The following is a 23,140-nucleotide window of genomic DNA, read 5'->3' as shown; positions in this document are numbered from 1 at the left end:
CTCCCTCCCCACACAGTTAAGAAGAAGGAGGATGAGGAACTCTTCCGCCGCAAAGTCCGGGGGTCCGTGGGAAGGTTGAGCAGGAGAGTGAGGGAGATGGAAGGGGCTGGGCAGGGGAGCAGTGGGACCTGAGTTTTGTTTCCTGTTTGTGTTTTGGGGTAGGGGTTGGGGGGGGGTCCAAGTTTCATTCCCTAATGTTTTTCCCCTGTTAAATATATACTTTTGTTAAAAAAAATGGTTTTCCAGGGGGGTTGGGGGGTGGTGGTGCTGGTGGGGCTCCAAGTTTCATTCCCTAATGTTTTTCCCCTGTTAAATATATACTTTTGTTAAAAAAAAATTGGTTTTCCAGGGGGGGGGTGGTGGTGCTGGTGGGGCTCCAAGTTTCATTCCCTAATGTTTTTCCCCTGTTAAAATGTTTTTTAAAATAAAATGTTATTGCAAATTTTATTACAAGACTCCAGTGTGACTTCTTAAACTCGCACATATTTCACCCCACACTCCTAAAAATCCTTGAACTAACACCCCTCCAACCTCCAACCCACACAACAGTACCACAATATACACAATCACTAGAGAGGCCGCTTTCGGCCGTCCTGATTCTACAGTAGGGTACACAGAGACAGAGTCAAAAATATAAACTTTATTCAACAAACAACAAAACACAGATAACATGAAATAGAAAAACTGGGCCAAACTAGGAGGGGGAGTACTTGTCCGCTGGTTTTATTTTTCTCTTTCCGAGAATAGTCCTCCTTCTTGTTTGGGTGGAGGCATTCTGAGAGGGAGTCGGTGGGGTGGGTGCTGGAAGTGGTGGTGTTGGTGTGGGTGGGGGGGAGGTTGGCGGCGATTTGTGGAGGGTAGGCCCTTTCCATGACCGCTACCGCCCTCTCCATCAGTCTCCTTATCAGTCGCACCTCCTCCACGCCTTCGCGTAGGATTTGGTTTGTCTCCCTAAGGATTGCCCTCAATTTTCTCCCCTCCTGGGCAATGAGTGTGAGCATGGCTTGGTCAGCGGCCGCGGCACGCCGTGACTCCTCCTGGCAGTGCTCAAGGAGCCTCTCTCCCACGCTTGTCAAGACGGAGACGCGCCTCAGCCTGCCGCGTTCCCTCGTAAGCCTCTCCTCTGCTGGGAGCGCACCTCTAGGTGGTGGGCTGCCTGGAGCCAGGGGTGGTTCCTCCTCCTCATCTGAAAGAACCTCTGTTGGCAAAAAATGAGAAACAAAACTGTTAGTACCATCAATAAAGTCAAAACACACCATGGTGCCCATGGTGTTCTTTTTTGTCCCCGTGTTTTCCTGCCAAGAATTTAAACAATCCCCGGGGAGCACATGGTTATTGTTTGTTTGCCCATGGTGTGCTTTTACTTTTGCCTACTTTCACAGCAGGACGCTCAACAATTAAAAGGGAGCCCATGGTTAGTGCCTAGCGACATTGTCCTGCAGCTATGGCTCGAAAGGAACAGGTCATGCACGCTCACCATCTTGAATCTGTATCCGCCTGCGCCGGGCAGGAGGTCCAAGCACCCCAGGCTGTTCCTCCTCCTGTGTTCCGGGTATGAAATCTGCAAAAAAAGGAAAAAAAACAGATCTAGGACCAAAGGGTGGCAAAGCCAGCTTCAAAGCCTACACCAGCAACACAGAGGGACTCTCTTCTTTCTCTTAGCAGTGCTGCTGCCCTGCACAAACAGAAAAGCACAAAGCAGTTAAAACAGGCCCCCCCCCTATTTTTACTAATACTTACCAATGTTAGTTGATGCCCCCGAATCACTATCCACGTCAGGTGCTGCTGGAGACTCGAGGGGCCCCGTCCCTGGCAACTGTGTCTCTGTGGACAAGAGCAGAAAATAGTGAAAAATGAGCAAGCATACACCATGAACCACAAAGCAAGCTCCCAAAGTAGTGAGCCAAAGTACTGCAGAAGGCCTATGGGCGAGGCATGCAGCAAATATTTTGGGGCTGTTGGTTAAACATGACCGTTTCAAATACTAACCACAGCAAGCACTCCACAGCCTACCATCTTATAAAATATTTTAAAAATTAAAATTAAATTATAAAATTAAAACCGTTTCAAATAGTAACCACAGCAAGCACTCCACAGCCTACCATCTTATAAAATCTTTTAAAAATTAAAATTAAATTATAAAATTAAAACCGTTTCAAATAGTAACCATAGCAAGCACTCCACAGCCTACCATCTTATGCGTTGCAACGAACACACGAGAAAACGATGCCCAAACGTCAGAACACACATTTGCTCAAAATGAAATATAAAATAAAAAGAAAATTACTTACCGGAGGCAAGGGGCGTTTGCTCAGGAGCCTCCTCTGGCTCCCCAGGAGCGATGGCGATCAGGTCCAGCGTTACCGATTCCGCGGCTCGTTGCTGGACGGGGGGTGGAGGCCGAAAGCTGGACGAGGTGCCCTCGCCGGGATCCTCCTCAGCGGGTGGTTCCTCGACCGGGGCAGCCGGCTTCCGAACCACCTTAAGGCTCCTCCCGACGCGCTTCGGCCTGCCGGATCCTTCCCCGTCTCCGTACAGCGGGCGCTGCTCCTCAAAGTAGGGGCAGGTCACCTTTTCGTTGCCGGAACCCTTATTATGATTCACGGCACGCATGTACTCCGCCCTCAGTGTTTTGGTTTTGGACCGGCATTCAAGGCCGGTCCTGTTGTGGCCCAGGGCACGCATCTTGATGGCCACTTGCTCGAAGACCTCCCTATTCCTGTGCGAGGACTGGAAGGCGTCCTGGATTTTCTCTTCCGAGAAAATCGCGAGCAGGTCCCTGATCTCCGCGTCCCTCCAAGTTGGTCCACGGCCGGTTGCAGGGACGGACGACGCTTGCGAGGAAGATTCCATGGTGCCTTCGCTAGTAGCTGAGCAAAATGGTGGTGCAAGGTGCAGGGTGCAACGGATCATATACCTTCCCGCACACAAAGACAAAGGGACTAGCCGGCTCCTGATTGGTGGAGGGCAGCAGAGGACATGCACATTGGCCACATTAGGTCACATGTCACGTTCAAAACTCCTCGCGCGGGAACAGGATCTGCTCCTAATGGCCAGATTGGCGCCCTTGTTGTTTGACTTCTCGCATGCGCTGATTCGTTTACACGCGAGAAGAGCAGTTTGAACATGCAGCGGGAGCCATTTTAGGAAAATGTCTGCCATTACACAAACGCATGCCGGTGTTCAACCGAAAGCAAGTGCAGCAGTACTCTGTAGTTCCCCAATAATATTTACCAGCCACAGCATAAATCAACCAAACATGACATGTTACTGGCGTACGTTCGTTGGCACGCTCAGAGGAATGTTTTTTAAAATGAACGGGGGACGGCGACTCCGCTTGCCGGAGGTCTAGCCGCCAATGGAAGGGGTTGTCCGCACCCAAGCACAACCACGCACCGGGAACCACACAAAGACCCACTACACATAAACCGCCCCTCATGATATCACCTCGAATCATGTCTATTGAACCCCTCTAAGCTAAGCAGGAGACTGCGAGCGGCGAACGTTCGTTGGCACGCTCAGAGGAAAATTTTTTTAAATGAACGGGGGACGGCGACTCCGCTTGCCGGAGGTCTAGCCGCCAATGGAAGGGGTTGTCCGCACCCAAGCACAACCACGCACCGGGAACCACACAAAGACCCACTACACATAAGCCGCCCCTCATTATATCACTTCGAATCATGTCTATTGAACCCCTCTAAGCTAAGCAGGAGACTGCGAGCGGCGAACGTTCGTTGGCACGCTCAGAGGAAAATTTTTTAAAATGCTCCCTGTACGTTGACTCCGCTAGGACTGGCCGATGGTAGACGGGGTTTTAAGCTTTGGGCAAATTTTGGGAACGTGACGGTGTGTGCCACTGTGCTTGTGAAAAACTCTTGTGGTGTCCGGGCAGAATTTCCGAAAGTGATCGTGCTTGAAAGCCAGTCGCTGTCCCGTTGCCTCGTAGATCCCCGCTCGCTCGGAGAAAAAAAAAATGGCGAACAGTTCGCCGGAAGTTTGGAGGACAGGCTCTGGAGGAGGGACTTTGAAGAACCCGCAACAATGGTAACGCACAGGTCTTTAGCGCTACTGTTGCAGATTGGTTGCAGGAGTGTATCGCTATCCGGAGGGTGAATCCACTTTTCTGGATTCCCCTAAAAGCGCTACAACGAAGCGCTTTTTGCGGGTCGGTTTCAGGATTGTTGCAGATTGTTTACGACGTCGTGCGTTATGCCAAATTAGTAGCGTTTTCAATCAGCAACCATTGTGCTATTTTTAAGCCGTGGGAAATGGCCCAGTAAGTCCCCTAAAGCATGACTCACAGACGATTCCTGTAGGGGGGCGACTTCAGCATTTCAAGCAGGCCTGGATAGGTCACACCAATGGATGCTTGGGCCAAGGAGGTAGTACCTCAAGGTTACCTGTTTGCTTCTCTGCCCCCACACAGGTTCCTACAATCCCCAGAATCCAAAAACCCAGACAAGTAAAAGCAGACATTGGGCGCGATAGACCACTTACTGTGGATCAGAGCCATAGAACCAGTTCCTCCACAAGACCAGGGCACGGGTGTGTACATGTTTATTGTTCCCAAGAGGAATGGGGACTGTAGAGCCATACTTGAAAGTTTGTCAACCGGTTCATCTGGCTGAAGAGATTCCATATGGAGACTCTTAGCTCCATCACAGAGCCCTACAGAAAGACGAATACCTTACATCCCTAAACCTGCAGGAGGCGTCCCCATAGCTCAGAAGCACTGACGCAAATTGCGTTTTTGCGCAGGGGGGTGTCAGGTTCAGTACAGGTCCCTACCCTTTGGCCTATTAACAGCTCCGCGGGTAGTCACGAAGGTTCTTGTCACCGTGATAGTACTCCTGAGACAGGAGGTGATTAATGTCCATCCATATTTGATCAGGGGCCCCTCCTGTCAGCTGTCCACATTTTACACCTGTAGAACTATCCAGGTTCTGGAGCAGTTTTGTTTTTCTGGTGAATTTGACAAAGAGTTCAACTGTTCCATCTCAGACACTAGAAGATCTTGGAGTGGTGATTAACACAACCAAGTTAACTCTTTCCTCTGACAGCTGACAGTATCTTCAGGAAGCAGAATGGAGCCTCAACAAGTCAGTATTCCAAATGATTGCGAAACAGTTCGGCTACTCCATCATGGACCTGTTCACATCTCACCTAAACTTGCAGGTGGAGCCCTTCTGCATGAGGTTCTTTCATCCCAGAGCCACATTGACAGACACACTGATGTCCAACTGGCCAACAGGTTTTCTTTATGCCTTCCCGCCGGTTCCTGTCCTTCCCAAGTTTCTACAGGGAGTCAAGATGTTGTGAGCCGAGGTGATCCTGGTGGCTCCTTGGTGGCCCAAGCGCCCCTGGTTCTCCACCATAGTCCGGATGACAGGCAGCCCACATCTGACTTTGCCAACCATTCCGGACCTGCAAGTTCAGGGTCCGGTCAGGCATCCTCGGCCAGAGTGGTGGAGTTTGACCGCCTGGCTGTTGGAAGGTTGGCTTTAAGTAGGAAGGGTTATAGCTCAGCAGTGACCAATATCATTCTGGCCTCTAGGAGAGCTTCCACTACGTGTTTGTATAACTGTACCTGGAAGACCTTTGTACGAAGGTCATGTAGGAAGGCTATCAATCCCAGTGCCCACAAAATCAAATATGTCCTGGAGGTCCTACAGGAGGGCATCCATTCACGTCTCAGGTCTGCGACACTTCGTCGACAGGTAGCAGTCCTGTCTATGGTGTCGGGACAAGACGGGGGGTCACCACTCTTCCGTCATCCTCACATGCTACGTTTTTCTTAGAGGTGCAGCTCTTTCAGAGCCTTCCCCCAGACGTCATTTTCCCACAGGGCAGTTGAAGCCTTGTTTTGAGGCCTTGTCTAAGGTACCATTCAAACCCATTATGTTCATTCTTCTTTCAAGATTGACTCTCAAAACTGTTTTCTTAGCTGCCATCACCTCCGCCAGGAAGATTTCAGAGCTGGGGGCATTGTCTATTGACGAGCTTTGCATGTTTCACAGTTCCCGGACTGAGCTCAGGACAGAGCTGCTATTCAGACCAAAAGTGGATTCCAGGTTTCTCCTGTCTCAAGAGCTTGATTTGCCTTCATTTTTTCCTAAGACTTGTTCTGAGAACAAACACAGATGACACAAGCTGAACGTGAGAAGAGTTCTTAAAACTTACATCAAAGGGGACTGAGATCCTTAGAAAGACAAAAGGTTTGTTTGTGTCAGCGGCGCCTGCACAGGCAGGCCTGGCCATGTCTAAGGCTGCTATTAGCAAGTCCATTGAATCCTGCTTTGTAGAGGCCCATAGAATGGAGGGCAAGATGGTGCAAGAGGACATCACAGCTCATTCCCTCAGAAGTGCAGCTGCCTCTGCTGCTTTTTCCAACAGAACTCTGGTGAAACAGGTCTGTAAGGCAGCCACTTGGGCCACCCCTTCCACCTTTGTCAGGCACTATATGATAGATGCCTTGGAGGTTGTAGAGTCGGATTTTGGCCATAAGGTTCTACAGCGGGTAACTGACTCTGGCTAGAGGGTTCCTTATCCCTCCCAGTTGGGGACTGCTCTTGTACGTCCCACCAAGCTGTCCTCCTGACCTAGAGGGAGAATGACCATTGGATACTCACCGAGAAGGGTCCTTCTCCTCGTAGGTCAGGAGGACAGCTTGTCCCTCCCAGTTTCTTTCTAGCCAGAGCTCTTTTTATCTTGAGGAGGGTCTTCTTCTTGCAGGTGATCAGTTAAAGCAGGGTTGTTACCTGTCTGGTTCTTCGCTTCCTATGGCATTAAAAAAAAAAAAAAGTAAAGGGGGTGTTTCATGTTGGAGACATTGGCAAGTGTTTCTTATTAAACATTAGATGCGGAAGACTTCCTGTACCGTCTTCTTTTTGCCTTTTGTGTCCTCTCCTTATCTTAACCAAGTTTAATTTCCAGATGGACAGGGTTTTTCAGGGAGAGATCTCGGGAAGAATCTGACTGGCGAGAGGAGGGCGTTTCCCAACAGGGAGACAGGAAGTTTTCCTTTGACCTGCCTCCCTCAAAGAGAGATGGGAAATCACCCACCAAGCTGTCCTCCTGACCTACGAGGAGAAGGACCCTTCTCGGTGAGTATCCAATGGTCATTCTCCCCACCCGACCAACGCTGCCACACTCCAGCCCAACATACCCCCACACTAACCTCCCCCCAACCACCCCCGCGACCCTACTTGCCCTTCTCGATGCTGCCCCGTTCTCCGCCCAGCCACTCCACCGCCTAACGACGCCGCGCCCAGGCCATGCGGCCCGCAGGTCTGCTGCCATGACTCCCACTGACACCACGCATGCGCAGACTTCCGCGCATGCCTGGTCTCCATTGCCAATGCTCACCTGGCCCCGCCAAGACACCACTTCCACCCAACAGCCATGCACGCCATCCTGCGCTTGCCTGCCATCTCCGTTGCCCCCCAAACACCACTTGCCTCCTGCCAGCTCTACCCACCGCTGGACCCACCGACCCCCGCCCAACACACTTCCCTCACCCCTCCAGGTGGCTGAAGGGGCTGCGCTCCCTCCGTCGTTCGGGGGAAAACGAAAATGCCTTCACTGCCTTCTTTCCCTTACCAGGGCTGAAACCAACTCGGATTGCGGCACTGCACTGACATCTGGCCTGCATTACACAGGGTCGCACAACTCTTCTGTCTCCCTTTCCTGCCAATGATTCGGCACTCCTCAATTACACGAGGAGACCCACAGATCTTTGCTCTCACTCATCATTGTCTTTATTCCACCCACCCCCCTCTTGACAATGCTGACTTTTCCGGGTGTTCTGGGTCCCTGTGGTCACCTTCAGGAACTTGCCAGGTCCTTTATGCTGCACGACTGTCTCATAGAGACTCCAGGTAAGCCCAGAGCAGCCTGCGCACCCCAACCTTGCTTCACCCATTTTTACAAATGGGCTTTATTCCTAGTCTCTAATAATCCCCCATAAAAGCCATATAAACTCTTTATTTGATTTCTTATTTAGGGTAATAGATTTGAATAGTAGATTGTAAAGTAACATAATGAGTAGTAGAGTAGTAGGGGGGAAATTTAGAACTCTGATTGTATCGCCATCTTTTAATCTTTAATTTTTAATGTCAATGTATTAAGAAGTTTTTAGGAGGTGTACTGTATTTTATGGTCTTACTGTAAACTAGGGTTGTGCACTGAGGCCCCGATTCGGACCGTTTCGGATCCAAATTGGCCCGATTCGGACCGGTTCGGATACGAATCGGCTGAATCGGACCGATTCGGACCGGTCCGAATCGATTCGGGGCCAATGCAAGTCAATGGAGGCCAATGGAGGCCATTGACTTGCATTGGAAAGGCTCCCGAATCAATTTGGAGCTGTCCGAGCCGATTCGGGGCCAATGCAAGTCGAGGCCATTGACTTGCATTGGAGCCTCCTGAATCGTTTCGGACGATTCGGGGCCAAAGCAAGTCAATGTCTCCATTGACTTGCATTGGAAAGCCTTCCCCCGCCTTCCCCAGGGGCTGGGAGGGAGGGGGTGCAAGTTGCACCCCTAAAACCTCTTGGGGAGCTCAGGGAGGGTCTTCCCTGAGTCCCCTGAAATTTTCAAGAAGATTGGATCAAGGGGTCCAATGCTACGGGCTCCCAAAGAGGGTGCCCCTATCCGCTCCATTGGTTACAATGGAGCGTCAGGTTCTCTAGGCTGAACATGTTTCTCCATAGACTTCTATGGGGAATGTTCCTTGGGAGCCCCCAGGATGGGACCCCCTGGTGCAATCTTCCTGAAACTTGCAGGGGATGGAGGGAAGACCCCCCCCCCCAGAGCTCCCCTGCAAGTTTCATGAAGATTGGACCAAGGAGTCCCATCCTATGGGCTCCCAAAAGCGTGAGAAAAAAATGATTTCAGAACAAGGAAATTGGCAATTGGAAGAGGCCACCTGATCTAAAAAGAGCTACTACACAATTAAAGCAAGGCAGAAAAAGGTCACAGGAATATCACGTGACAACCCTGAAGACCGGTCAAGAAAAAAATTACACGGAAAAAGCATGAGGACAATAAACATGTCAACAAGGTCTTGACAAGGACCAGGCAGGGGGTCCAGCATTCCTCTTTATAACATTAGTGGGAGGCTCTGGGCCCATTCTGCACACATAGGATAATGCACTTTCAATGTGCTCCTGCCTCTGGATTTTCCTGTGCAGAACAGGAAAATCTCATTCTACAGGGTGCTGAAAGTGCATTATGTAACATGTGCAGAATCAGGACTGGTGCCATGTTGGTACTGATCTAAAAGAGAGTTCTTTCATGCTCTCATGTAGGCGCATGTTCCTGTTCAATGAAGTGAGGTTACACCAGATAACTTTCCAAGGGGATCTAGCAAAAAAAATATTGAAAACAGGAGCTGTCTTTTCCCACCAGAACGCAAGATACACAAATATTAATAAGAGATACAGATCATGAGTTTGCAGGCTTCGTTTGCATCCTGGGAAAGAAAAATACTCCTTGTTTGAAAGTCAGTGAGCCTGTGCATGCTCGGAAATTGTTTACCACTTTCCCCAGATGCAAACATAAGGCTGCTCTAGGCTTGATCAGCCAAGGCTGTCTGTCTCCTCTCTCGAATGCAAGCAGCAGGGGAGTATAATTTGCAAATGCCATTGGGAAAACGAAGAAGAGCCTCGATGATAGTTAAGACGCTTTTTTCCTCAAATGCAGGAACAAGCCTACCAGATCAAAAGGAAACTCATCACTTAAAGGTAGAGATTGCCTGCTCTTTGCCTGCTTCGGTAATCAACAAAAACGCCTGATGCCATTCTCTCAGACTTCATGAAGCCGGAATCCTGTGATTTAGACAGGCTGTGTTCTTCTCAGCTATTTGCATTCTGGATCACAGTCTCAGACCTAGCGATTTGTAAACTCCTTGGATTACAACTGGTCTCCAGGCAACAGAGGTTAATTCACCTGGAGAAAATCTCCACTCTGGAAGGTGGGCTCTATGGACCATTTATACATGGAGGCGGCCACTCTGGGCCACTGCCGATTCCTAGTGGTGGGGCACCATGCCCCACTGTGCCCCAAGTACACACGGGAGAAGAAATCCCCCGACGCACATTGTCCGCCCTGGAGCTGTCTGTGTGCACACACGACTCTGGGGCAGGAAGGTTCTGCCGCGCCTCACAGCAGCGGTGGCGGGGGGAGGGCATGCAGCTATCCCACCATCCTGGGGGCGTAGAAATGTCCCATTTGCCTCCGCAGCACCACGGAGCTGAATGGGGCATTTTGTGTCCTTGCAAGGATACCGTAGGTGTGGGGATGGAAATTGCACAGGCCTGCCCTGGCTGGGTCTCTGCTGACCGCCGCAGCAAGACAGGAAATGCAGGAGAATCTGTGTTCCTTTGCCATGGGCCACCTGAGGCCCTGATTTGGGCTGGGGTCATTAGGGAGCCCAGAGGACGGTGATGTTGTGCATTTGCATGGATTAGACCCACTGCCCTGTCACTGCCAGCCTGGCATTTCTGACTGGTGCATAATCAATCTACGTAGGCATTGGAACCTACTGAAGTCCCTTCTCTCCCCAAACCCCATTTTCTTCTTCCCAAAACCTCCCCCCAGATTGCCAAAACCCAGCGGTGGCAGCCAGAGGGCCCTGCCAGAGTGGATCCCATCCATTCCAGTGGCATTGTTAAAAGAAATCCTCTTGATTTCTCTTGATCCAGCTTCTCCCTGGTTTCCAACAATCTCTTTGTTTGTTTCCTCTTCTTAGGAAATCTGTAGCCTGCTTCCAATCAGTTCCATTTGCATTAAAGACAAATTTGGAGAGAGAAGGGATAAGGGAAATCTAACAGAAATGAAAGAGAAATTCATATTCTCCCAACCCAGCAAATGATTAATATCCCAGTTAGTTTCTTAAACCAAAAGGAGATGTTTCTCCACCTACAGGTGGAGAATTAACTGAACATTAATGTTCAGTTGTAGATTTAGAGTAAATAAAAAACACAATTAGCTATCTCAGAAACTCTGTTTAATCACCACTGAATTTGTTCTGACTCAAGCCGTGTTGGAGTTTTCATGGTTCTCTTTTTGTTTTTGTTTTTTTGCATTTTTAAACCGAAGAGACTTAACTGCAGAATACAGAGAAAGGAATTGTGTGGTGAAAGGAAAGCACATTATTGTCTCTAATTGTGAGTCTGGGTAGTATATTTGGTGACATTACTACGAACGATATTGATTCATTAAGAGAATTTTCATGGGTACTGCATGCATGAATATGTAAAAGGGAAACAGGAAATGTCGCTAGATGCTCATTTATTTGGCTATCTAATGCATAAACGTGTTCTTAAATGTGTATATTTAATTTGAACACAGCACACTGAACTTCCATACGCTCACACCATCAGTCTGTCGAGATGAATATTGTCTTCTCTGAATTGCAGGAGTCCTCTGGGGTCTCAGGCCAAGGTCTTTTGCATAATATATACAAATTTGCTCTACTTAGGCCTGTCTTTGAGCCTGATCCAGAAGCTACAGCTGGTGAAAAATGCAGCTGCTAGGGTCCTCACAGGAACGTCTTGGAGGGCCCATATCCAGCCTGTGCTGAGACAGCTGCATTGGCTGCCAGTTATGATCTGGATCAAGTTCAAGGTTTGGTATTGACCTTCAAGGCTTTACGTGGTCTGGGCCTCCCATATCTGAGGGACCACCTATCTCTCCCCGGAAAGCACTTTGCTCAGTGGTACCCACAGATTGGTGGTCCCTGGCCCTCATGAAGTTCACCTGGCCTCTCGTCAATTACTTTTGGACATAAAGGTCCAGAAGGAGACTTCTTTATTACCTGCCCCCTACTCTAGATTAAAATCATGGACAAATATTGCCACAGACCCTTATCTGGCAAACCAATATTCCCAATTATAGATGAGCCTTTTCCAGTGCAAGGATGGACAAACTTCCTACTTGGGAGGTGTCAGCAGCAACTTCTACACTTGAGACTTTGTTTATGTAGACAACCGCTGCAGATGTCAGATATGGTTTGGGTTAAAATCTGAATGGGAGTTGAACTCTCAGTATGCCATGCTCAGTTTCATACTGAGGGCAAGCACTGCAAATTGCCAAGCTTGGTCAGGTTGATGATGGGGGTGGAAGTTGCTGAAGTCCTGAGGAAATTTCTCCAGTTCTTCTTTCCAATGTGTCCAAATGATGGCAATATCATCAATAATGTTTCCTTCTGCCTGCAACTTGCCCTGGTGTGATTGTCTTCTGTGAATCTTGTCATCTCATCATATGATAGCCTCATTAAGTCATTTAAGGGAGAGTTCAGGCTAGATTTGTTCTAGAACCCACTTATTTGTCTTTTTAGCAGTCCACGGTATGCATAAAACTCTCTTCCAACACCCCATTTCAAATGAATCAACTTTCTTCCAATCAGCTTAGTTCACTGTCTAACTTTCACACGCAACCGTAGTCATGGGGAATGCTATGGTGCGAATTACCTTGATCTTGGTAATTAGTGAAACATCCTTGCCCTTAGGAACCTTTCCTAGTTCTTTCATGGCTACTCTCCCCAGTCTCAGTCCTAGACTACAAAATCTTGCCCAATTTCTATTTCTTCGTTTCCCACATAGAAGTTGTGTGATGCCCCAGGAGGCATTACTTTTGTCTTCTTGATGTCCAGCAGTAATCCTGCTTTGGCAATTTCTGTTTTAACATTCATAATCATAACAGTACACTGTGTTAGAATTCATGTACTTCATTCTGAAAATAGAATCTCAGTTAAAGTGGAATAGCTCTGAAAACTGCCCTTAAATATTCTCTCCAAGAGCACTGGACCATTTTGACATTAGTGCAGGCCTCCAAACTCCAGTGTGTTGGGATATCCAAATGTGAGCACCTTAACCAATAAAGCTGTATTTCCTAGTAACTGGCCTTCATAGCAAAGGTTTAGTCCTGGCTGAAGGGCCGCCATTGCTGAGCAAGAAAACAGTGGTAGATTTTTATTGAGCAGCCTACATCTCTTAAATGTACAGGGATCCAAAAGTGTAAATTTTAGTTTTCAAGGAAGCAGTAGAAAAGACTGCTGGACAACTGTGGGTGCCAGCTATCTCCACTGGTGCAGAAGGCTATCCCCTCTTGTTGGTGGATCTTGGTCAAGATGGAATTCTTCCTCCTCGTAGCATTTTAGATCTAGTGGTGAGGGAATCTTCCTTTGTAAAAAATAAAATGTCCATGAAAAAAAATTGAATTAAGAGACGAAAAGTAAAGGAATGCAGGTGCTAAATTTGCCCAGATTAGCTAATTTGATAATGACCATGGAAATGCTCCCTCTCTACATAATACAATGAGTGTTTACAACAGAAGAGAGAGCATTCTGCTGTGGGAAGCATTAGTCAATTTGGTAAATGTGGGCTTCTAATTGCTACAGTGTGCTTTTCTCACTGTCGGCATGACTGAAGATCTCTTCCCTTGGAGGGAGAGACCGATGATCTCTGCCAAGTGAGCAGTTCTTTGTACTTTAGCCTTATAGTAAACCTCTCTGTTTAATTGTTAGCCTTCAACCAATAACTTATTACATTAAAATTCCATGCAGGCAAAGAACAGTGGCGCTGTGTTTATTTCAGAGAAGAAATGTTAACAGTAGTCTACCAGAATAGTCTTAAATGAAATCCAGTGTGTGGGGTGGTGGTGGGGAGATTTTTCAGCTCAAAGGAAGCCTAGTTTCATAGAATCATAGAATCATAGGGCCATTCCGCACTGGGATCCATGTTGCAAATTGTTTGCGGAATGAAAAATCACCATTTTAAATAGTGGAATTCGTCATTATGCATACCTGCCTTTGTAGTGGAATCCAGTTGTGTTTCTATCGTTTCCCACAGGTTTCCGGTCTCAGCAAAAATTGCTAGCCAGGAAGCGATATTGCTGAGCTGTGTCCCGCCCCTGGCCATCAAGCAGCCAATGGGCGGCCGTTATCATGCTCCCAAACATCCCCTTTCCCTTTAAGGAAGGTTTAAAAAAAAAACACACACACACACACGTTGCAATGAATCTGCGTTGATTCGTTGCAATGGAGAGACCCATCCAGCTAGCAGGTGGTGTTTGAGCTGCCGTTTCATCGTTGCCACGCTCCCCCTGAGTGAAAAAAAAATACCCCCCCCTCACGGGCGCGATTTTCGGCCTAAAATAGTGTGAAAAATAAAGGGAAAATAAACCAGCAAACGGGCCTCTGTGTTGCTTGTGCTTGGTGACTTTAAACAGAGGGACTGCAGCCGGGGAAGCCTCACTGGGTAAACGAAGGCTTGCCGGTGTGTTGATCTCTGCTCGCTCGGAGAAAAAAATGGCGATCGCTTCGCCGGAAGATCAGAGGAGAGAGCCAGGGGGAGGGACTTTGCAGAAACCGCAACAATGGTAACGCACAGAACTTTTCCGCTAGTGTTGCAGATTGGTTGCAGGAGTGTAGCGCTTTCCGGAGGGTGAATCCACTTTTTGGGATTTCCCTGAAAGCGCTACAACGAAGCGCTTTTTGCGGATCGGTTTCAGGAGTGTTGCAGATTGTCAACGACATTGTGCATAACGGCAGAACTGTAGTGATTTCAATTTGTAACCATTGTGCTATTTTGGACGAATGCGGAACGGCCCATAGAGTTGGGCCATACAGGCCATCTAGTCCAGCCTCTTTCTTTTCTTGAAGGGGGGAGGATGATTGGAGATAGCTGAGGAGAGGGAATAAATCCCAGAGGCATAGAATCATAGAGTTGGAAGGGGCCACATAGGCCATCTAGTCCAACCCAACGCAGGATCATAGAATAGAATCATAGAATCATAGAGTTGGAAGGGGCCATACAGGCCATCTAGTCCAACCTCCCTGCTCAACGCAGGATCAGCCCTAACCATCCTAAAGCATCCAAGAAAAGTGTGTATCCAGCCTTTGCTTGAAGACTGCCAGTGAGGGGGAGTTCACCACCTCCTTAGGCAGCCTATTCCACTGCTGAACTACTCTGACTGTGAAAATTTTTTTCCTGATGTCTAGCCTATATCGTTGTACTTGAAGTTTAAACCCATTACTGCGTGTCCTCTCCTCTGCAGCCAACAGAAACAGCATCCTGCCCTCCTCCAAGTGACAACCTTTCAAATACTTAAAGAGGGCTATCATGTCCCCTCTCAACCTCCTTTTCTCCAGGCTGAACATTCCCAAGTCCCTCAACCTATCTTCATAGGGCTTGGTCCCTTGGCCCCAGATCATCTTCGTCGCTCTCCTCTGTACCCTTTCAATTTTATCTACATCCTTCTTGAAGTGAGGCTTCCAGAACTGTACACAGTACTCCAGGTGTGGTCTGACCAGTGCCGTATACAATGGGACTATGACATCTTGTGATTTTGATGTGATGCCCCTGTTGATACAGCCCAAAATGGCATTCGCCTTTTTAACCGCTGCATCACACTGCCTGCTCATGTTTAGTTTTACAATCCACAAGTACCCCAAGGTCTCGTTCACACACAGTGTTACCTAGAAACATATCCCCAGTTTAAAGGCACTCTTGGGACTGAAATTTCTGGTGGGAAATATGGGATGACTAGAGGCAAAGCCCGTTGTATCCAGGAATACAACAGGCACTAGAGCTTGGCAGTGGGAAGAGGTCTGTAAGGGCATGGGGTTGAATGTGTGTGTTGTGTGGAAGGTTGTGGTGTCGTGGAGGCAAATGAGGGCATGGGTGTGGATATATGGGTGTCAAGAACCTGTGGTGTGGAATGTCCATTGAGTATGGGAGAGGACTGACCTTTGGGAATTGTGGCATAGTGGTTACAGATGAGCTTTCCAAAGCCATGTCTTCAGATATGTGAAGGGGAAATCAGACTGGAGATTCTTCTTAGGGAGAGATTACATGGCAACCAATTCCTCCCAGTTCTGCATTCAACATCTGGATTTTTGTAGCTTGCTGTTTACTAACCAAAGAAGTCTCAAAGTGGTTTACAAACACCTTTTCCCTTTGTCTCCCCACAATAGTCAACCTGTGAGGTATGTGGGGCTGTGAAAGGTCTGAGAGAACTGGGAATGGGTCGCAGTGACCCAGCAGGCTTCAGGTGTCTCAAAGCAGTTTCCAATCACCTTCCCTTCCTCTCCCCATAGCAGCCTCTCTGTGAGGGTGTAGAGAGCCTCACTTGGAAGATGGCAACCCTAAGAGGAGGTCCCTCTGTGCACATCAGTCTTGACCTTAGTTAGATTTATGTACACCTAGGTAGTGTGGAATTCCAGAAGATGAATATACACCAATCTGGCAACCTTACCTCCTCTCTGCAATGTTTTCTTGACCTAAAATAGGTCAGGGGGTGCTAGGTAGCTGAGGGGGCATTACACACTTTTGTGGCCCCACTTTCAGACTTCAAGGAATATGTTCAGACCAGGGACAGCCAACCTCCAGGTGGGGCCGGGAATTGCTGCTCATCTCCAGACTATACGGACCAGCTCTGCAGGCAAAAATGGTTGCTTTGGAGGGGTGACTGTGTAGCATTGTATTCCCCTGAGGTTTACGGATGTCAGCTTCCAGGTGGGGTCTGAGAATCCCCTGCAAGTACAGCTCATCTCTAGGTAGTTAGGCTGAAGGGAAAGCTCTCTCCCCCTCACATGCATCCCTTCAAAAGGAATGCACGTGGCCCCAGAATCCACTTGGTTGCTTGGCTGGTGATATCTGCCCTTCTGAAGCCTGGAACCTACTGTTGGCAACTGCAGTCCCTGTTGTTGTCTGCAAGGCCAACTCATTGCCTACTAAAAGTGGATCACCTAGTTTCCCCCAAAGTCTCACTATCTCCTGTAAAGCTAACTACACTTGAAATTCTGGGCTACTTATGTCTTTGAGTTTTTATTTACCAGGCCCAGCTTGAAAAAAGTCACTTCAGTTTCCATGTCTTGCAGGATTGATATTGGTCTGTCTGTCTGTCTGTCTGTCTCTCTGCACCCCAAAATACAAACAGTTGCTGGTAAGGGCTGGCCAAAGCCCATAGCCCAGGAGGGACACAGCCGCAACCACTCCACCCCAACCACAGTCCCTGAGCCTCTACCATCCTCTCTAGATTGCTGCTCGTTTCTAGATTATAATTATCAGCTCTGCAGGCAAAAATGGCTACTTCGGAGGCCGGACTCTGAGGCATTGTACGATTTTAAGGCCCTCCTCCAAACCTCCAGGAATATCAACCCAGGGGTAGCCAGCCTCCAGGTAGGGCCTGGAGAGCTCCTGGAATTACAGCTCATCTGCAGAGTATAAAGATCAGCTGCCCAGGCAGAAAGGACTCCTATGGAGTTTGGACATGGTTGAGGAGAAGAAAGGTCTCCCACACAAGTTGTTGTGGAGCTGAAACACTTGAGGCCTACTGCACAGGGTTGTTGTGCAGATGAAACAGGAGGCAAAAGATGCAACAGCTTCCAGTTTCACCTGTACAACAGGCCTTCAGAGCGGCCTCACTTAGTTCTGTTTGCATTCTTACCAAGTGGTGCCAAGGCAGGGCTGTCAATTCCAGAGTATATTTCAGTGGGGTTTAATGCCAAAGAGCCATCTTCTCCAGGGGAACTGATCTCTGTAGCCTTGAGGTACTTTCCCATTACAGGGGATAAGTAGGCCACACCTAGGAGTTTGCCAGCCTCGGTCAAAGTACACTGCTTAACCATGGTGTCTTGGTCCACTCCTTCTCTGAGCTCTCTCGGAAACAATTGGATGAAGAACAGACATGGAGATGGCATCTTTAGCTTCTTGTTTTTATGCATCATTGTGATATATCTTGATTTGGAAAGCAGAGAGAAAGAGATTTAATTTGCTCCTGATGAGACAGTGTACAATTTAAACTACAAGAACAAGAACATTGTATGATATCTTGAAAACACACATGGATTTTCATTCAGTACACTATTTGCAACAGTTGGTTTAAAAATACCTGGTGATTTGCAGATGGGAGAGTGGGCTTAGGGATAGAAAGGAGCACTGTGGGCTATAATGGCATGTAGCCCACCTACAGAGGTCAGTTTCCCTGGAGAAATGGCTGCTTCGAGATGATACCCCACTGAGTCCCCTTGTCTCCTCAGGATCCATCCCGAAATCTCCAAAAATTTCCCAGCCAAGAAGAGCAGGCAAATACCGATGGTTTTCATTTGGCATGTTTGTAGTAGGTATTTCTCTTTACTGACCCAATATATTAATTTTATTTCACACTAGGAAAAGAAAAATCCTAATATCTTGACACATTTATCACTTGACAAGTGAGGAATATACAAACAAACCCATAAAGATAGCAATCAAGGAGCTAATAAAATACAAAACTTTATGAAAATAGACCATGATTCCACCTTGCGACCGGGTACTGAAGGAAAACCAGATATGATGTATGATGGTTGGTCTGTTTTATAAAGATCATTCAAACTGATACCGTGCCCCATAACAATATTACTTTTCAGGTGATAAATGTGGCAGTTAAAGCTCATCTAGATTTACTTAACCCATAATGGCCCTGGGAATCTTAACTCTGGGCCGTTCCGCACAACGACCAATGTTGCTAAATGTTTGCAGTATGCAGAAACGGTATATTTAATAGTGGAATTTCGTCATACCGCAAACCTTCAATTCTAGTGGAATATTGAAGTCCCAGTAGCGGTCTATTCATTCCCCACAGGTTTCCGGTCTCGCTGGAATTGCAACAAAAGAGGCAATATTTTTCTGCACTTCTTCCTGCCCCTGGCTGTCAATCAAACAGAACAGCAAATAAACTGTTTTGTTTGTGCTCCCGAAAAGCCCCTTTCCCTTTAAAAACTTCTTTTTAAAAACCCGCGAAACCCATGGGTGGGAAAAAGAAGGGTCTTCTACAGCCCCTGCCTACCCCGTCACGACCCTGGACGCCTGTCACTATGGATTTTATTACGGACCTTCCCTTTAGTCAAGGGAAAAGCGTGATTTGGGTTGTGGTGGACGCTTTCTCTAAGCAAGCCCATTTTATCCCCTGCTCCGGGGTCCCCTCGGCTTTGAAGCTGGCTTCTTTGTTCATCAACAACGTATATCGCCTGCACGGGATCCCGAGCAGGCTGCTCACGGATTGGGGCCCCCAGTTCTTTGCCAAGTTCTGGCGGGAGCTTTTGAAGCTACTGGGGGTAGAGCAAGCTCTTACTTCAGGTTACCACCCAGAGACTAATGGACAAACTGAGAGGGTGAACCAAATCCTGGAGCAATATCTACGTTGCTTTATTAACCATCAACAGGACTATTGGGTCTCCCTCCTCCCCCTGGCCGAATTTGCATACAACAATGGGGTGCACGCATCTACGGGAGTGACCCCTTTTAAAGCTGTCTATGGGGATGACTTATCTGCTGTGCCCACCTGGGACATTTCTTCCCCGGCCGCCTCAGACGTCCAGAAGTGGGCAAGTGGATTGTCGATTGCCTGGAGGAGGCGAAATGCTCCTACAAAGCCCAGGCAGACAAAAAACGGACTGCAAGCCCTGCCTGAATGGTGGGAGACTTGGCCTATTTGTCTACAAAAAACTTTCGGTGTCAGCAGCCTTCGCGCAAACTGGGGGCTAAGTTTGTGGGACCGTTTGTGGTGAAGCGTTTAATCAATGCTGTGACTGTAGAACTGTCCTTGCCTAAGACTTACCGGAATGTACACCCCATTTTTCATTCCAGCCTGCTGAAACGTGCTCCGCCCCCGGATGCCTGGCACCCCCCGTCTGCTGCACCTATTCCCGTCTTTATGGACAAGGACACACATTATGAAGTCGACAAAATTCTAGACTCTCGCTGGTATAAGGGGAAGCTTCAGTACCTTGTTGACCGGAAGGACTTTCCCATGGGGGACAGGGAATGGGCAGAGGCCGGTAACATCCAGGCCCCCAGACTCTTGCGGGCTTTCCATAGGGAATTCCCGCAGTGCCCAAGGCCTAAGGGCGCTGGGTGAGGGGAGGTTGTTTTTAGGTCAGAGGAATGTCAGGATCCGTCCCAGCTCTCTGTCATGATTACTGTTCAGTGAACCTGTCTGACTCCATTTTGTATGCTGTGTCTGTGTTGTGCCTTTGCTGAAACGTTCCCATGTAACCAAAACGTTCCCATGTAACCAAAACCCCTGCTTGTAGTTTTCCTTTGATTCCCCATTGCTTTGATCCTTGCATTTTCACACTGCATATTCTCCCTGCTGTGAAACAATGTTGCCCGGTTCCTGTAAACAGCTTATCAGCTAGCCTGAGGAACCGGCCTGACCAAGGCCGCGCTAACTTCAACACCTTGGCAGGAAGCCTGGGATGGCACCTGGGTGAGGGGCTCCCTCCCTCCCTTGGGAACGCTCACGTTTTGGGTGGGAGAAAAGTATTGATAAGTGCCTACTGTTCTTGTATTGAACAGATTTTACTTCGAACGTTATAGTGAACTGATCTACTGCCAGTTAAAGCTTTCTTCTTATAGAAGTTTTGGTTGTGAGTTTTGTCAGCGCTTGACAGGCCCAAACCATCCATTTCCACCCAAGGCAAGTCTCTTTTAATTACTTCTTTCCACAACTGGAAAAGTGTCTTCCATTAATCACTAACCTTAACATTTTTATATTTTATATATTTTATATATATGTTTTTGTGAATGACAACTTAACCCAAAGGACAGGTTTTGTTATTTTAGGAAAGGACTATCCAATCTTCATAATCATGTGGCATATTTGTTGTGACGCTGTTTACTAATTTACCACTAATTTACTCTCTCATGTCTGTACTTTTATGATTGTTGTTCCATTGTGTGAGGAAGTGCGCATACACACAAAAGCTCACACCTTGAATAAAGTTTGTTGGTCTTAAAGGTGCCTTTGAACTCACATTTTGTTCTGCTACTTCAGACCCACACAGCTACCCAAAAAGAACCAAAACGGCGGAAAAAATCCTGGAACCAGAACCACAAAACCCCAACTGAAGTCAGTCAGGACCTTAAAAGGTTGAATGTCTATATAAGAACATTAGTTAATTACAAAATTATATGACATTTATTGTGCACAACTTAAAATGATTTTTTAAAATTAAAAATATTCATAGGCTGCTGCAAGAACTAAGGACTGGTAAATAGGCATCTTCCATCTCAACTATTTGATTGACTGTGTTATTCTAAAGTAAGTTTCATGACTTTATAATTTCTTTCGTCAATTATTGACTTGGGCTGTTTAGGATAATCTTATTTTTAAATTCTTTTACAGGCTCTCATCTTGGTTGTTTTATTGGCTGCTGTACATAACTTATGTTTTATGAATAAGTGTGTGTTATAATTAGACCTCTGAAGAAGGCCTTACATGGGCCAAAACACGTTAGATTTACAGATGAAATATATATATATAGTGCATATAACACTGTTCTTGTAATAAGCAACTTCAAGTGATCTCCTTCAGCCAACATGGGTCTGTGCATTAAATTATTAGATTGCATTGTAAAGAGGGCTCAGGTGAGACTTATTCAAGTCACAGACGGAGACAGTGTGGTACAGTCATTGATTTAACCCAGCGACGTCTCCATCTGGAAATAATTGCTTTGTCTCCTTCTCATCTTCTCTTGCAAAGGTCTCATTACCTGAGATCAGCAATGTGCAGGCACATCGGTGCCCCTGTTTCCAATGGGGGAAGGAGTGTGGTTAATTTTAATTATTTTTCAGCGATACATACATATTAGAAGCGGAAGAGTGCTGATTTAAATTTAAGCTTGTCTGAAAACTGAGATTGACCTGTTGAAAGGTCCCAGTGTGTTTAAACAGATGACTGTATCTTGGAGAGATTTTGAATGGCTGGCGAGAGACGGAACATTAATCTGCCAAGAAAATCTCATTTATTACATGGTGCATGTGTGTGCATATCTAAACCTCATTTAGCAAATTATCACTCCATTACAATGGCATGTGAAGAATGCAATTTCACCTTTGGGTTTTTGCAGCAATCCTGGGTTTGTTGGTTTGTTTGAAGAAGTTGCCGCCAATTCCCTGGAAGAAGACTTGGCGTATCACTGCTAACTTTTATGGATCAGGCTATCACCAAACTTGAATGAGTAATTCTTATTGACCAGATCACCAACTTAGAAATAGCTTAACTCCCGCAACTAAAGGGATGTTTTAATGGAGACTTTTTTACTTGAGTAAGTTGAATTTATTGCGAATGGCCATAGGCTGGAACAATATAAAATGTTAACAGCATACCTTATTAACTTCATTGATACTCTTTCCTCTTCCCTAATGGAGACCCCAAGTGGCTCACATGTTCTCCTTTCCTCCAGTTTCTTTCTCACAACACTGCGGAGAACCAAATTTGATTCAAGTTGCACTTTTAAGACCAACACGTTGAATTCAAGGTTTACATTCTCTTATGCAAGCACAGGACTCAAACTTTGTCCTGTTGCTTCAGGCCAACACAGACGGCCATCTGAATAAGCAGACTTCCGTGGGAGAGTGGGGATTCAAACGTGGGTCCCCCAGATCCCAGCCCAACCTTCTAACTGCTAGACCAGGGGTACTGAACTGCGGCCCTCCAGATGTCCATGGACTACAATTCCCATGAGCTCCCAAAATAAAAATGGCGCTCTGGCTCAGTTCCTGGCAGTGTCATGCTAAGCAGGTCTATTTTGGCACCCCTCTTGAGTCTATTCAAAGGGGCTTTCTCTCAAGGATGGGTTCTTAGGATTGTGATGTCAGTCACAGAAGTGTGCTTTGGATCCCAGCTCAGGCTTAGAACAGTCAAGCAACATTTTGGCTCTCTTATAGTGTAAGCAGAATTGTTCTCTCTTGACGGACCAGATCCAATGGGATGAAATAAATTCAAAAGAAATTCTGTCTAAACATCCGGAAGAAGTTCCTGACAGTCAGAGTGGTTTCTCAGTGGAACAGGCTTCCTCAGGAGGTGGTGGGTTCTCCATCTTTGGACATTTTGAAACAGAGGCTGGAGAGCCATCTGACGGAGAGGCTGATTCTGTGAAGTCTCAAGGGGGTGGCAGGTTACACTGTCAGTGATAAGGTTGTGGGTGTCGTTCAGGGGGTTAGATGACCCATGAGGTCCCTTCCAACTCTATAATTCTATCCTAGAACGACATTGCTAGGAGTAAACTGCCTTGACTAGACCTGAGTGGGTTTCTGAGTAAATCTATTTCGGAAGGCACTATTGGTGCAATCCATGCTGGCTGCTAAAAG

At 47.2% G+C, this 23,140-nt stretch overlaps 1 protein-coding gene across 1 annotated transcript in view; it reads left to right on the top strand.

Annotated features, from left to right (window-relative positions):
• LOC143819693 (uncharacterized) overlaps positions 1–23,140 on the top strand; it is a 53,538-nt gene that overhangs the window by 2,930 nt on the left and 27,468 nt on the right. The window contains exons 3-4 of the mRNA XM_077301598.1: positions 18,982–19,367; positions 19,634–19,824. Coding sequence (XP_077157713.1) covers positions 18,982–19,367; positions 19,634–19,824 — 577 coding nt within the window. The remainder of the gene's footprint in view (positions 1–18,981; positions 19,368–19,633; positions 19,825–23,140) is intronic.

The sequence above is a fragment of the Paroedura picta genome, chromosome 10 (assembly GCF_049243985.1).
Source record: "Paroedura picta isolate Pp20150507F chromosome 10, Ppicta_v3.0, whole genome shotgun sequence".
Lineage (NCBI taxonomy): Eukaryota > Metazoa > Chordata > Lepidosauria > Squamata > Gekkonidae > Paroedura > Paroedura picta.
This window is presented reverse-complemented; position numbering and strand designations above follow the sequence as displayed.